This window comes from Phalacrocorax aristotelis, chromosome 11 (assembly GCF_949628215.1).
Source record: "Phalacrocorax aristotelis chromosome 11, bGulAri2.1, whole genome shotgun sequence".
Taxonomy (NCBI): Eukaryota; Metazoa; Chordata; class Aves; order Suliformes; family Phalacrocoracidae; genus Phalacrocorax; species Phalacrocorax aristotelis.
In genome coordinates, this window is record NC_134286.1 from 15,199,611 (window position 1) to 15,214,755 (window position 15,145).

At 40.9% G+C, this 15,145-nt stretch overlaps 1 protein-coding gene across 7 annotated transcripts in view; it reads left to right on the forward strand.

The window, feature by feature from the left end:
* Positions 1-7,175, forward strand: part of AFF2 (ALF transcription elongation factor 2) — a 340,458-nt gene extending 333,283 nt beyond the window's left edge. For 4 of the 7 annotated variants that reach the window (XM_075107035.1, XM_075107036.1, XM_075107039.1 and 1 more), the window contains 2 exons: positions 984-1,198; positions 5,731-7,175. In XM_075107035.1, the coding sequence (XP_074963136.1) occupies positions 984-1,198; positions 5,731-5,852 (337 nt within the window). In that variant the 3' untranslated portion in view covers positions 5,853-7,175. Of the gene's footprint in view, positions 1-983; positions 1,199-1,620; positions 1,800-5,730 lie in introns of those variants that run through there. The other 3 variants (XM_075107034.1, XM_075107037.1, XM_075107038.1) reach the window with 1 other exon arrangement.
* Positions 7,176-15,145: the final 7,970 nt, after the last annotated feature.

The window sequence follows — 15,145 nt, forward strand, 5'->3', positions numbered from 1 at the left end:
CTTTCTATCCTGGTGTTTGGATCAGTCCCACTGAGCCTGAGCGAGCTTGCTGTCGCACAGCATGAGGCATCAGTGGCCGCTTGTCAAAAGAGTTTTGGTGTCTTTGCTTCATGCAGAGAGCGCCTGGAGTGTCTCGGCCCTGCATTTCAAGTGTATTCCACAACAAATCATATGCACTTCTTTAGGTAAGTGGTTCCAAGCAGGGGCAAGAGAAGAGATTTTTGGAACCCTTAATCTTGTTCACTGAAACAGATTTTCAAAGAGAATTATGTGAGCGTTCAGCGCTGCACAGCTCTAAACATGGGCTTGCTGTGCTGACCTCTGCACTGCCTGCAGCCAGCAGGTGATTCCTAATTGCTGGTGTTAGAATTAAAGGAAAATCTATATTAGAACATTAGTGCTGCACTAAGTAGGTAACTTAAAACACTGCTCTGTACAAAACTGTGTGGAAGAACTGTAGGCAATTAGAAACAAATCTCCATAGCCAGTCTTAAAGAATCCTGTAGAGATATTCATAATCCTACAGTACCCTCAGCTCCTAATACTGCTCTGCAGGGTGCTCTTAAGAGTTGCACTTTACTTATTGTGGTGACTGTATTTGGAGCAAACTGTCATTGTGATTTCCACAAAATGCTTTGATAATAAGCCAATATTGCACATTGAGTGTTTTCTAACTGCCATTGCAGATTCTGGCAGCAGGTAAAAAAATCATTACAGCTATGAGATACTTCTTTCTCTGAAAGATTGCTCTATTTTTATGATAGATTTTTTTTTTTAAATAACAGGTTCATTTGTAGGGAGAATTAAATCCCTTTTTATTTTCAGTCATTCCCAGTTTATAAGCTCTCCTTTCTCATAAAACCAGGAGATACTACTGCACATTCTCCCCTGACTGGGGTGCAGAGTTCATTTTTCAAGTGCATTTAGAATGGCAATGAAGTGGCGTGTGTGACGGGGACTCACTCTCCCTTTTCCTCTCACAGGAGCACAGAAACGCCATCGCCCATGTCCCTGAGCCCGTCCCCTGTCAGCTCTGCTGGAAGCAGCGGGGGCACTGCCAGCTCCTCCTTGGCGGGGACCATCACCATCCCTCAGCGCATCCACCACATGGCTGCCAGCCACGTCAACATCACCAACAACGTCCTGCGGAGCTACGAGCACTGGGACATGGCTGACAAGCTGACTAAGGAGAACAAAGGTGCCCTGCTCGGCTTCTTCCTTATCCCCTTTGGCTCAACAGCTTTAGCTTTCTTTCTGTTCTCATAGATGTTGCTGGGAATTGGACCCAGAACCACCGCATCTAAGAGCACAACTGTGACAGCTTGAGCAAACAGACCAAATCTGCTTGCTGGTCACTGTAGCCAATGCGTATCTTCTCTTGTCAAGCACCGGGGGGGGATATGTAACACACGCTGAACACGGGGTTATCAGAGCAGCTGGCAAATAATTTAGCGAACATGAGCCCCAAGTGATGAGAGCTTTTGAGTCTGCAAATTTGTTCACAGTTTCAGCTTCTCGTAGAGCACCGAGGTTATTTTCATACTGCTCTGTCAACCGGTTTAAGACTATTAAAATGCTAGCTAGGATAATAAGCAAACATTAGATTTTATGTTTATGCAGGGAGTCCGATTAGGAGATGTCCACTGAAAGCCATGACCTTGACTCTCCTATGGTTGGATTGCAAATCTGCTTGTTTATTCCTAACAACAAAATGTAAGTCTTTACCACAGTCGTTTCAAAGGAGTTTTGGCAAGCAGTTTGTGACTGGCTTATGTCGAGTATAGTGGAGTGGCTGAGATGTAACTACAGGACAAATTTGGCCCATTGTTGGCCAGCTGTGAACTTGCCCGTGATAATGTAATTATTCAGATTCCAGCTTTGGGCTTACACAAATCATTGACAAAGCTTTCTTTGACACTAGAGGTACAGAGCCTAACTAGGAAATATTCTCATCGTGAATTGGCTCATTCTCTTAAATTATACTGCGATTTTCAGATGGCTGACTTTTCCTGACAAATGTGCTCGCTGTATGCAGTTTGATCTTACTCCCATTAATGTCAGTGGCAAATTTCCACTGATTTAGAGAAACTAAGCTTGAGATTTATAGAGTTTTATGTCTGAATGGTGGGTCATAATGATCTGTCCCTGGATGAGGAACAATAATAGAAGTTCTGTCCAGTCCTCCCCACTGCTTCGTGTCTTTGTTCGCATTGGTTAATTCAGTAGCAGTGCAGTCATTTTGGAATTTTTCCATAGCTGCATCCATTTTCACAAAACGTTAAAGTGATTCCCTGTCAAATGTACTGCAGAATGTTACAGTGGGAATGCAGAAGGATGCTCTGATAGGAGAAAGAGATAGCGATAATCTTGTAATTAGCCCTGCGTGTTGTGGAGTTGTTAAATGTTCTACTTGGTATTGAATCAAAATAGCTCAGGCATTCAGCCAGCAGACAGAAAATGTACCCAGCCACTGCTGTTATCAGTCCTAGAGCTGGATGAGGAAAAAACCTGCTGTCTCTTTTTCTGCATTTTCCCCCCTACACTACTCTTTGTTCTCTTTTTGGTTTGTGATCAAATAAACCCAATTCCGCAAAGCCATATAGGAATAATCTTTATTCAGATGAGCAGTCCCTTTGACTTTAGTGGGACTGGATGCATGAATAAGGGTTTCTCACATGAGCAAGATGTCTGCGGTTGTGCCTGTTCTTTCATATCTTGTTTCACAAACTGCAGCCATGTTACAGGGAATGGAAAGTTCGTGTTACTTCAAATTTCATTTAAGTTTATAAACCATTGGAGAGAGATCAGAGTTTCATACATGCTATAGCGTTCTGTCTTTACATTTTGTCTGGAAAGATACCTCATTTCTAATTAAATACTCAATTTAAAGTTGCATGCTTAAACACAATTAAACTGCAGCTTGAGAAATTCATGGTGTAACAAAAATGTATATAAGGACTGCTGTGGTATTCTGCAGGTCTTCCTCATATCACTTGATGAATTCCATTTACAGAAGGTTATATTTAAGACGCTTTGACATGAGAAATGTTACAACGTTACATGAAACCTAGCTGTAATTATTTTAGTAGATGTCATCTGCACCTCACAATTAATTCACAACACCTACATCTTGCTGGCTGGGACAGGACTCATCCTTTTCCCCATAGCTATCTCTAATCCACCTTTGCCAGCTGGGCCGGCCGCTGCAGTGCCCAAGCTCCGGTACACCGGCGTGTGGACTGTGAGTTCAGAAATTCCCTCTGACAGCAAACAGATGGGTGCAAAGCCCAGACTCTGCCTTGAGTCCCAGGTAAAGGACAGATCTCTTGGCTTTTCTCTCAGAGGTTTGGGCAGTCAGTGCACCATAAAAAATGAGATTTTGTCCCCCCTCCTTGAAATAAGAATGGTCTCAAAAACAAGCAAAGAAACACAAACCCGCAAAGAAACCCATGTTTAAGATAAAAATTAATTTTCTTTAAAAAAAAAACAGAGCCAATCACTTTTTTCTTTCTCTTTTTTTTTCCTTTTTTGTGGTCAGCTCTCATTGTTTCTGTTGTATTCTGAATCACAGGGGGTGTCTTGCCCAAGAACATGTCCCTGATGAGCTAATAAAGATGCGTATAAAAATGTGGCCCCATCATTGTAATGTCTAATAGCCTTTACATCTGGGTCTTACTGCTGTCATAGATGTTTCTCCAGTCATGCCCATGCAGACACAAGAGATTTCTTCCACGTTGCAGGAGCTCTGCAGCCTCCCCTTGTCCACGGCTGTCAGCTTAAGTTTTGTGCTCCTCTAAGTATGCCCACACGCTCCCAGTTTGGACTTGACTCATGTCCAGCTGGCTCAGAGCAGGAGACAGAAGCCTTTCTTGTCAGCCTGACAAAAGATGTGCCATTAAAATAAAAAGGCATAGCAAGAGGCAGAACAGCCAGAACAGCAGAACTGTGACCCGCCAAGCTGATCTGGTTTGAAAAGGAAAGCAGGAACGTGTACCTCTGGTTCAATTTCCCCTGGTCGGTAGAATTTAGAGTGTGTGGGAAAATAGATGGAGTTTGTCATAAACTTTGCATCCGTAGCAGGCCAGGCTGACCTGCAGACTTCCCAAAGCCAACCCATGGGCTGGCTTGTGTTGGATCACCTAGAGAGTCGTTCACTATTTATAACATCAAACTCGCAGCTGACTTTACAAAATCAGATAATTTTTTTAGGCTTCCAAAGATAGCAGCACTTTTTCTCTACAGTAGAAAACTATCAGCTCGGTAGTGACAAAGGCCTGTTCTTTCATATATAAATCTAATAAAAGCGGCTTCAGTGCTTGTAGCTTTTTCAAGAAATATTAGACTGAAATTAGGCTTTAAGGTGAATTCTCAGTGTTTAAAGTTATTATTTATCTAGGCCTAGGATGAGATCTCTAGAATGCAAGCAAGACAGTACATTATTTCACTTCTAAATGTATTGATTTTACACTGGAGGAGGGGGATAAAAGACAGAGGAAGGAAGATTAAAAGTAACCGCTGGCTGCAGCATCTTAATGCAACTGGTGATAGCCCTAAGCTTTCCTTACGCTTGCCTCCAGCCAAATCACTTTGTGCTGTGATACTGCTGTAGCTCCCAAGCTGACCAGGGTCAGGCTGTCAATACTTGGCTAGAAGACCTTAAAGCAGCACTTGCTTGCTGAAGAAAGTACTGATAATGATTTTGTGCCCAGCATCTGCTCTCCCGAACAGCAGCCAATACAGCGTTAGCTGGCTGAGTGCCGTGCACTGGTTTTTAGATACTGTGAGAATGTAAGGGCTCAGCCACTGGTTATTGTGATGGTTGGTTGTTATCTGAGCTCTGAGGGGCTTTTAACTGAGAGCAGGCTCCCACTTGCCTAAATATAGTGTAAGTGTTGTGTATGTGAGAATGCCTGTGCCCCAGTGAGCTAAAAGACAAGCTGTGAGAGAATCGAGGACACAATCCAGTTCTCCATTAAAAGCAATTAGGAAAGGTCTGTTGCCCCTAGCAGGATTAGTCTTTCACCCAGAGACCATCTAACACATGGCATAAAGTAAACTGGTGTGTTGCTTCCTAACTATGGCTCTCTGTTTAGGCATCTCCTGTTAACCCTTCCCAACACCGGATCCCAGTGACGTTACCCATCTTGTCTTTCCCCTTACAGGTTTCCATCTCCTAGATACTATTTTCCAGCTGTGTTCCCTCTCTCCTTTTCCTTCTCCCCTCCCACCCCACATACATCCTCTGAGGCCTGCAGCATGAGCAGGATGAGCAGAGGGCCAAAACTGCTGCAAGGGCAGTAACAGAAATTGGAGGGTGAGGGAAAAAAGCAAGCAAGGTCTTCTGCAAGATCCAGACTAGCTCTTCATGCCAGAACCAGAGGGTACAGCACGGAAAAGGAAATGCCACCATTCATTGCAGCTATTTAAATCATGCAGTCAGCAAACCTAGGCTCAAAAAACTGAAAGTGCAGATCATCAGAGCTAAAGGAAGACTATTGGCAACCACTCATACCATGTTGTGGTTGAATTCCAGCATGGATAATCTAATTTGGTCTGTTTAAATATATTGTTGCCTTTGTTTAAATTGTTTCCTACTGACCGTGTGCTCATGTGTGCAATGTCTTGAGAACTCACTAATTACATTGCTGCTACTGAGTGGGAAATCATGGTAATACATGTATTTCTGTACCATTGCCTGAAACAATGACTTATGTTTCTTGTGTATTGCAGAATTCTTTGTAGACCTGGACTCAGTGATGGGACCCTTAACACAACACAGCAGTATGACCAATCTGGTTCGTTACGTTCGCCAAGGACTCCACTGGCTCCGCATTGAGGCTCATTTGTTGTAGTGACTGCTGCCCTGTTCATAACACCCCCATTCTTCTACCTCTACCAGCGCAGAGACGATCACTGGTGGAACTCCACTCATTTCTGGAAGTTTATTCATGTAACTTCATTTTTATTGCCTTTTTTAATATCCTATCTATTGGAAGTAGAAGTGACCATAAATGGAACTTATGACTCAAGAGCAGTATGTGTTGTACCATCTAATCATTTTCGACAATTTTCTATGCCTTGTGTCTCCTGGATCCTGCCATCCTTATGTGCTTTATGGAACGGTACATTCCCTGCAGTATTGTTTTAAGTCCATGCTGCCTTCAAGTGAAAACAAAAAAGCACTTTGAGAAGATATGGATTCCTGAGTAATAGTACAAAGCGTCTTAAATATTTGAGGGTATATATGAGAAGTCCCTTCTGAAATAAATTAGTAGAAGTTATAGCTATTCATTCAAAATCGTCTTCTGAACCGGAACCAAGCTTTTCGACGCTTAATTCTGGCATCATTACCTAACACAGTACATTCCTAAGATTTCATACTTCCTATAGGCTTGGTCTCTAAAAGAGAACATTGAATATCTTACAGGTACATAATGTAAGATCACCAAAGGTGTTATAGAGGTAAAAGGTTGAAGGAATGCCTCATTAAAGAATGATGACACACTATGCAATGAGGTTTTGATACTCCATTCTTCCTGTTTATTGTTGGCTTAATAATTTCAGTAGGCAGCAAAATTTATTGCAGTTTTTAGGCAATTTCAAAATATTAGCTTTCATAGTCTTATCTACCATTCCTATACTAAATCTGTGAATTTTCTTTCAGTTTTACTGTTTAGTCTCAAACAAATACTCATCCAAGATTTTTCTTCATAGAACAATCTCTCCTTGCATAGTGACTCAGTGAAAGCAGATTTTAACAGGACCGCTACACTCTAAGCATTGATATTGTATGTAAAAATCCATTAATAAGTGTATGCAGATTCTTCATGAAACTCTCTGGAAGTTTAACTAACCAGCTACTGTTGAAACATTATAATTCCATGTGGCATCATTTCTCACCTGTTTTGTTCATTTCAGAGCATTAGAAATGAACAGTATTATCTTGCTATCTTGAAAACAATGTCAAATTAAATAAAATCGCCAGATTTACCCAAAAGCAATATAACATTTGTTTAATAATGGCCATGAATACTTCAGTCAGATTACCTATTTTCCAAGCTCTGCATCTGTTTACCCATGCTGTCATGTTTTGGACGATTCCTCTATTGCGTGAATAATAATGAGACAATTCGGATAGAATTTCAAAGCAATTGTGAATAAATTACACCATTTCACATTTGCTCTTTCCTCTTCTTTTTTTCCCCTGTTATAAACTGCACTGCTCTTCTGGTGCCACTGCAAGAAGCGCTGGTGCATGAAACAAAACAAAATGAATTTATATCAATAATTCACAAGACTTTAAATGGTCTCATCTCATTCTTGATATAACGCCTGCATACCTTACTGAACAGTAAATTCCATTTCTATAAACAGAAAATGCTCATAGCAATGTAAATATTATTCTGTCTTATCTCATTGGAATAATACAATATGTGTATTAAATGCCATCCAGATATTAGTTAATTGCAATTACCTTCTGCTATATAATCCTGTATATCCTTTAATCTGGTGAGTTATTGGATTCTACTCACTGGGTTGTGACCAGATAAATAGGACAAATTTGCATTTAAAAGGTTCAGACTGTTACGATTTTTAGAGCAGGCCTTGGATATTTGCAATAAGAGCAGTTTAAGGACTCTGCCCAATGCACATTTAAGACAAACATTATGTAGCTGTTGTATGTTAGCTCCCCGTAGTACTACCTTTTCTTAAAAATCAATAATTCCTAATATTTTGTTCCACAAGAATGTATTGTAAATGTAGCCAAGGTGCATCATTAGAGAAATCACCCAGTTTAGGGTTGTCTGCAAAGAACATTTGCAGAACATGCACATCCTGTACTATCTGCCCATTCCTGTTCCTGAAGTGGTCGATACACCCTTATCTGTTCTCAGAGGGTTTCAGTAACACGGCTGAAATGTGAATCCGACAGCATTTGTCGCGCTGATTCTGGCCCCAGTAGGTAAATGAATAAAACCACCACAGCAAGATCTGTTCAGAAACGTAGATGGAAGGTGCTTGATCTTTTTTTTTTTTTTTCAAGGAAAAGAAAACAAAATGCTTGAAGTATTTTATTGTATTTTTTTGAACAGGGTGAGTACTTGAGATGAAGTAGTGTTGGGGTGGTTTTGTCATAAGCCAGTTTTCCATTCTTTTTGCAAGATCTCACTAACGAGATTCAGTAACTACTTAGTCTAATTAAGCGCATTGTCGTCCCTTGTTCCTTTAATGGGGACTGAAATCCTAGACTTCCATGCATTTATGAAGGATAGATACGTCTTGAAATACAATCTTCAGACACAAGACTGTTCAAAGAGTCAGCTGCAGTCACCTGGTGAAGGCAACGTATTTTCTTTCCCCTGTTGCTTGCTATAAACAGACTCCTATCTCTAAATTTACCCCCTGTTTACAGTCTTTTGCTTAAACAGCTTAAGGAATTAGCCCACCTGATTTTGTATCCTGTGACTTAGTTTGAAATGCATGCTGAATCAATGGCATGACTATAATAAGTCCAGCAGTCAAGTCTAGGATCACAAGCCAACTTACTATTTAACAGTCTTGTTTCAAAAGCAGCTTAGAAACAAATTAAATATGGAGAGTGAATTACCATCTTATCCCTGGGGATGATGCTTCTTTTGGGTTAGTTATTAAGGATTATTGCACTTTTACAGGCACTATATTCATCTCATTTCAAATGCCAACGTGTCATCTTTGTGGAATCATTTTACCCCTTAAAATATTACTTCCAGCAGAGTTAATCAAATGAGATTGTTTGTTTGTTTCAATCTTTGGGGAAGCAGCATGTGTTTGCTTGGGCGTTTGCTATGTCTCCTCCTAACACTGCCCGCTTCAGGCATTCAAAGTCATGAACCAAGCACCAAAAGTTACAAGGCTGGCTTCAAATCATGGGGGTTTTTTTTAAATAAACTTTTTTGGTTCTTGTATTGCCTTCTGGATACTGACCATGGAGAATTACTTCATGACACGTTTTCAGGCATTTTTCAAACATGCTGAGGGCCAGAAATGACACATTTGGTTTTAATAGTGATAAACTAGGACAGTGATGTAATCTCTTGGTTTCTGCAGCTGGGATTTAAGAAGGATACCAAGCTTCACGAAAAATTGCAGAGCTGACAAGGCTGTCATTTGTGTCCCATGTTTCAGGAGGTTTGGAGCAATATCAATAGTTCAGCAGTGAAGGGAGCATGCCAGTGAAGGGCTAAATGCAAGCATTTGGGAGCTCCATCCGTATGAGATCCAAGGGCAGCGAAGTCCTAAGTGTTCAAGGCATTTACATAGCACTTACCCACCATGTCAAGAGCTGCAGCAGGTCTTAAGTGAGGTATTTGACAATGTGCAGGCAGAATATCCTGCTGTGAGTGCAGTGAATATCTCTAACCATGAGATGTGTGTTGGGTTCTCGAGAGCAGGGATGGAAGGGAAAGCGCGAGATGATGTATCCCATGTGGCCCGTGTTCCCCTAGACCATGTCCCTTTGGTCACTGATCTCAGCTGTGCTCCTTTGGCTCCTTTAGAAGGCCGAATCGCTCTTCCCACACCCAGCAATCTAACCATGTAAACAGTTCACACTGAGTTTGGATAGCCAGGTTTGGCCCAGTGTTTGTAGTTCTTATTTATTTTATTTTGTTTTGTCTTATCTTTTTCTTTTAGTGATTCTGGTTTAGCTTACAGCCTTTTTGGTGATGGTGTTGGTGGCAACTTTCACAGCTTGCTTTTTATAGCTTAATTTAACTTTTTTTTACATGGTCTTTGAACTTTTAATCATTTAAATAGTCTCTCTGTGAATATATTGTCTCATTTGTAAATGACCTCCTTTGAAAGATAGGGACAGGTCTGTGGATATCAGTGGGGTTTTTTAAGGATAAAGGTTGAAAGCGTCATTCCTCCTAAAGAAACAAAATCTGAGAAATTGAGTCAGGACCTTAATTTCTATGCTTTTTTAATTTCACAGATTTTATTATGTTCTTTCCATTATAACAGCTTAGATTCACTGACAAGTTTTTAGGTACTTTGGAAATGTTTTCATTATATTTTCATAAGTATTTAATGCTGTCTAAATGAAATTATTAGTTTTGTGAGTGCAACTTAAAAGACAGCAAAAATGGGGCTGGTAAGGATTCTGACTGAGGTATTAATATACTACTTTGCTTTGAGTTCAGGAGAAACTCCACACAGTATTGAAGCAAGCACGTGTGTGTGTACACACATGTATGGATTTGGATGTGGATTTGCAACAGAAGGCCCTTGCTCATTACTTCATAGTATAAGAAAAAAGATGCAATATCCCTAAAAAGACTCTTATTACTGCTGAATGGTAGCAGAATTATTAAAGCACTCCTCTGTAGTTTGTGTATAGTCCTATTTGCACCGATTGTCTCTTTGCAGGCAACGAAGGTATGACAGAAAGTAGCAACAACTCTGTCGACAATCTTAGTCCTGTGGTCCCTGAAGTCAGTGTCAAAACTGAATGTGTCAATGTATTCCTTTTCCAAAGGTTAACTCACTTGCAATAGACCAGTGTCTTGAAGTTTTAAGAAAGGCAAAATATTTCACAAGTCACCAAAGAAAATAAATTTGTCATTTTGAACCAAGTGTAGAAATGTCCTATACGTGGGCAGGCCCACAGACCGAGGTGTCATTGCAAAGGGCCTTTGCCTCTCGCAGCATCTCCCCGTCCTCACCGGAGTGCACTGGGAGTGAGGCAAAGGGGATGAAGGTGAGAAACCAGCCCACTGTCCTTTTGACATCTTCCAGCTTTACTTTACATACTATTTTATAAATACAAATAAAACAAGTCTTGTGAATGTTGGGAGGGCTCGATTGCTCTATTTCTAATACTTCTCCTGGACTTCCATGATATAACCAGACCACTATACACATCAATGCATATAGGCATTCTGCAGTGTCTAATGATATATATATATATATATATCTCACTAGATATAGTGACATATTTTAGGTATATCACTTGATATTTTGTAGCCTATATGTATAGGCTAAAAGCTCAGTTAGGCTCTCCTTCGTTATCAAAACCTCCCTGCTACTGAATGCAAAATGTTCCTGCCTGACTTACAGAGTAGCCATCTTCTCTGCAGTATTCTTGTCAGAGCTGCCTTTCTGATGGACTCAGTAGCTTTACTTTATCCATTCTGTTTCAGAGATATTTTGTCTATTTCTTTCGTCTTCCAAGATCAGTGATTCTGATGATCTCACGCCAGTCTAAACCCGTGGTGGTAGCTGTTGAATTCAGAAGAGATTGAGTTCAGATCTTGTGTACAGCCGGGGGGATCCTGTGGCTCTACAGACAGAAACAAGAGCAAATTCCCGTGCAGATGAGTTACTGCATAAAACTGGTGTCAGATGAGAATCAAACCTGGCCACATCAGGAGGCACTTCAACAGAAATACTATGAAGATAAGCTGTGCCCAGAACTACAGGGTATGTAGCAACATCTCAGGCCGCTCATTGACACTGTAGTTATCTTAGGCAATGGTAAAGATGTGAAGAGTGGTTTAAAGAAACTGGGGCAAGTTGGTGTGGTCTGGCATTATGAATTTAACCTCTGTGTGCTTCTTGGGAAAGGCGATTCATTACCGTTGGTATGTCCAGCAAAATAACACCTATACCATGGTATCCTACAAAACCCGAAAATGGCACCATCCCATCCAATTCCTTGATCCACCTCAGGGTGCCACCACATGTCACAAAGAGCTAATGCTTGTCACTGCCCTGAAGTCACCATAGAGCTAAAACATTTTTCCCTCACAACTCCAGCAAGGACCAAGCCCAGGGACCCAGCGGCCAGCTCAAGTAGTGATGTGTGTACTCAGTGCTCTGGAGAGAGGCCGCGGAAAAGGCCCGACCTTGCCTACCACAGGCTGCGGAGCCACGCAGAGCTCCGAGCCCTCAGCCTGCTCGGGGTGTTGGACTACTACAGGTCTGCGCGGAGTGACTCCCCACTTAGCCCTGGCCGCAGTATTGGTGTGCAGGAGACGTGGTGGGCGACCAGTGCTGTGCCCAACAGGACCGAGTGACCCCAGCCCCACCGCCTGGGTGCAGCAGAGCTGGGGCTCGGCATTGCGTTTAGGTCTTGGTCCTCTGGCTGCAGATGGAGCCTGGATTTGAGCACTCTTTTACTTGCACTGTATCTGGAAACGCCAAACGAGTTGACAGAAGCGGTGCATGCAGTAACATCATAAAACTAAGGCAATATTCACTGTATGCAGAATTGCAATTTAAATTGTAGTGTCCACAGGACCATTCATGCTTACAGGACTCTGAGTCCTACTGATGCCAGTGGTAAAAGCCATGTGAGTGGATGATGCAGCTGTGCGACACTTGTTTTCTTCTTTGATTTTAACTGAGTTCCCCTCTATGCAAGTTCTGTAAGCTCTCTGAGCTGGATATAAGTTTACTCACAGTTGCGCGAGTGTCACCCTGTAGTAATTCCATTGAAAAACCCATCAAGTAGAGATAGCCCTAATTTCTGCTGAGTTATTTCCTTCTCTGAATTAGAAGGAAAGTCAGATTCTGAAGTGAATTTCATTGCTTTAATGGACAACAGTAACTACAATGGACCAAACTTTGAGCCAAGCAAATGTAAAGTAGCTTGGCTTAGCTTGTGGAATTCATGGGACCAAATTCTGCTGCCATATGGCAACCATGCGAGTCTTACAGCGCTTGCTGAGCACTATTTATCAAAGAAGAAGCTGGTTAACAAAAATGGCATAGCATTACTGGAGTTAAGTTTATTGGGCCAGAACTTCAGTTGCATTAACCCAGTTAATTCAATGGAATTACACCCATTTTTGTTCTGGCTGAGCACTCACCCCACTGAAATTAGTTCAAGGTCTCTGGACTAGTGCTGGGATAACTGCAAGCAGACTTGCTCTTCAACCAGACCATATGCTGACTCAGCCCTTGCTCAGGGAAACCACCATTGACTTCAGTGACAAATAACGTGGAGTTACAGATGTGAAGAAGCTTTGACCCACTGGCAGGAGGCATTTACCCTTGAATTTATGAATGATCTGAATAGTGGATAGCAACACACATGCTTTATTTATAGCAGGGGTAGGGTACACGTTCCTCAACTGGTGTAAACTGGTATAGGAGTACTGATTTCAGTGGAGTTAATCCAATATACACACACTGAGGAGCAAACCGTTTAACCCCAGACTAATTTTTGCCAATATATCTCTATGCAGATGAACTCCCAAAGCTTTTATCATCATGCCTTTTTTACTGATCATGCCAATGAAACGAATAATGTACAATAATGTACCATAATCTTTACCTTTAAGGAAATAGTGTACTTTGCAAAGCTATGCAGTATGGAGCACAGCGTAAAGCTGCTTTAGACCACACAGTCTGGAAAAGCATTATCAGAAACAAGACTAACAGAGCAGCTTTTTATCTGATGTCAATCACGCTTTTGCTCTGCATTTCCACCGCTGAGATTTTTTACATATGGAGTGAATGATGGTCGTATGTTCCTGATGACTGTGGGCCAAAGCTTCAGCTGATGTGCCTCTAAGTAGCTCCGTAGATGTCAGTGCTGATTTACACCAGCTGAAAAACTAGTCCTCTCCCTTTTCCTACTGTGCTGTATGCCCTAGTGCAGCTTTATAAATACATAGTGAAGCTGAGTATATATTGGCCTGTTCTGATTCAGCGCCAGGTAATCCCTGCTAAAAGAACTGGAGGGTAATTTCTGCCTGCCATCTAGCCTTGCATATGTTTGGGTTTTAACTAAAAGGCATGTTGCAATTTCATTACCTCTGAGTTTAAATATTTACTGGCATCAGCATTACCTTGCATAGAAAAATGGCAAATAAATTCAAATGTGTCATAAATGCTTTCAGTCTAGAGATGGAATATGTTACTTTAGTTCAAAGACACTGCAGCAGGCTAAAGTGGTTTTTGGAAGCCAAATGGTTTTTGTGCATTTAAAAGTCATGGCAAATACTTATCTAGGCCCAATTCCGCCGTTCTTCCCCGGAGCATCCTAATCGGCAGGTTGCTCCACTGAAGTCCACAGGAGTAACTCTGTAAATTAGTGCTCAGCACACAGGTTGCAGAATCAGGCGCCGAGTATGTTAGGTTGATGCAATCAGGAGTTTAATTTCAGCCGTACATATCATTTGAGGACACTTAAAAATTAGGTACATTTTATCCAAGCTGACAGTCTTTGTAATTCCATAAAATATTGTATAATTTATTCCTGTCAGTATTTTTGACATCTCTGGATCGCATATCTTCCGCTGAATCTTAAATGCTGTTTTTTTTTAAAAACCCACATTCTAAAGGTCTAGGGCATACCGTCACAGAGCATGAAAACAAGTCAAAATATCTAGTTATTTTTTGCTTTGGTTTTGAGCTCTCCCTTGGTTTGTTTTTTGTCTTTGCCTGTAGTACTCCCAGTATTTTTAAAATGGCTCAATTCAATTCAAGTTACTTCCTGTCTTCTGGAAAAAAAACAAAATACAACTAAGGTTCAGGAAATGCAATCCTGGCAAGCTCAGTGGATGTTTGCTCTTTCTAGTTGTCTTCGTTTTTTTAACCTAAACATGTTGGGTGCAGTCTGGTATGTACGTTCTCTTGCCCACCATTCCTGGCTGTTGTGGCAAATACTATTTTTCCCTTTTTTTTTTTCTTTTTTTCTTTTTTGTGTGTGTGCACACATGCATGCATAATTAACCAAAATATCAGGAAAATTTATATACGCTTTCTTCTTGTTACTGGAAATAGAGCAACGTGATGACCTTATGGTCTGCCAGCAAAAGTCAGATTTAATTTCTGCGTTGCAGTGCAACTTAATTAGCTATTGGAATTAGATTATGGTTTACTAAATGGCCCTTTACCTTACATTCTTACTTTTTTTTAACTATTAAAGTAGCCTTTTTTTTCTCATGTGTGCAAATATCATATCAATAATCATTGCAAATCCACAAGGTGTCTTTGTTCTGAACAAGCATGTTATTCTTGTAAAGTTTTAAGTATAAGTTAAGATGTTTTGTACAGACCAAGGTAACTGTTAAAATGTCAAGCAATTACTGAAATGTTGTATAGTTATAAAAGTTTGATTTCTTTTGCTTTATATGTATAAAATTGTATCTTGCCT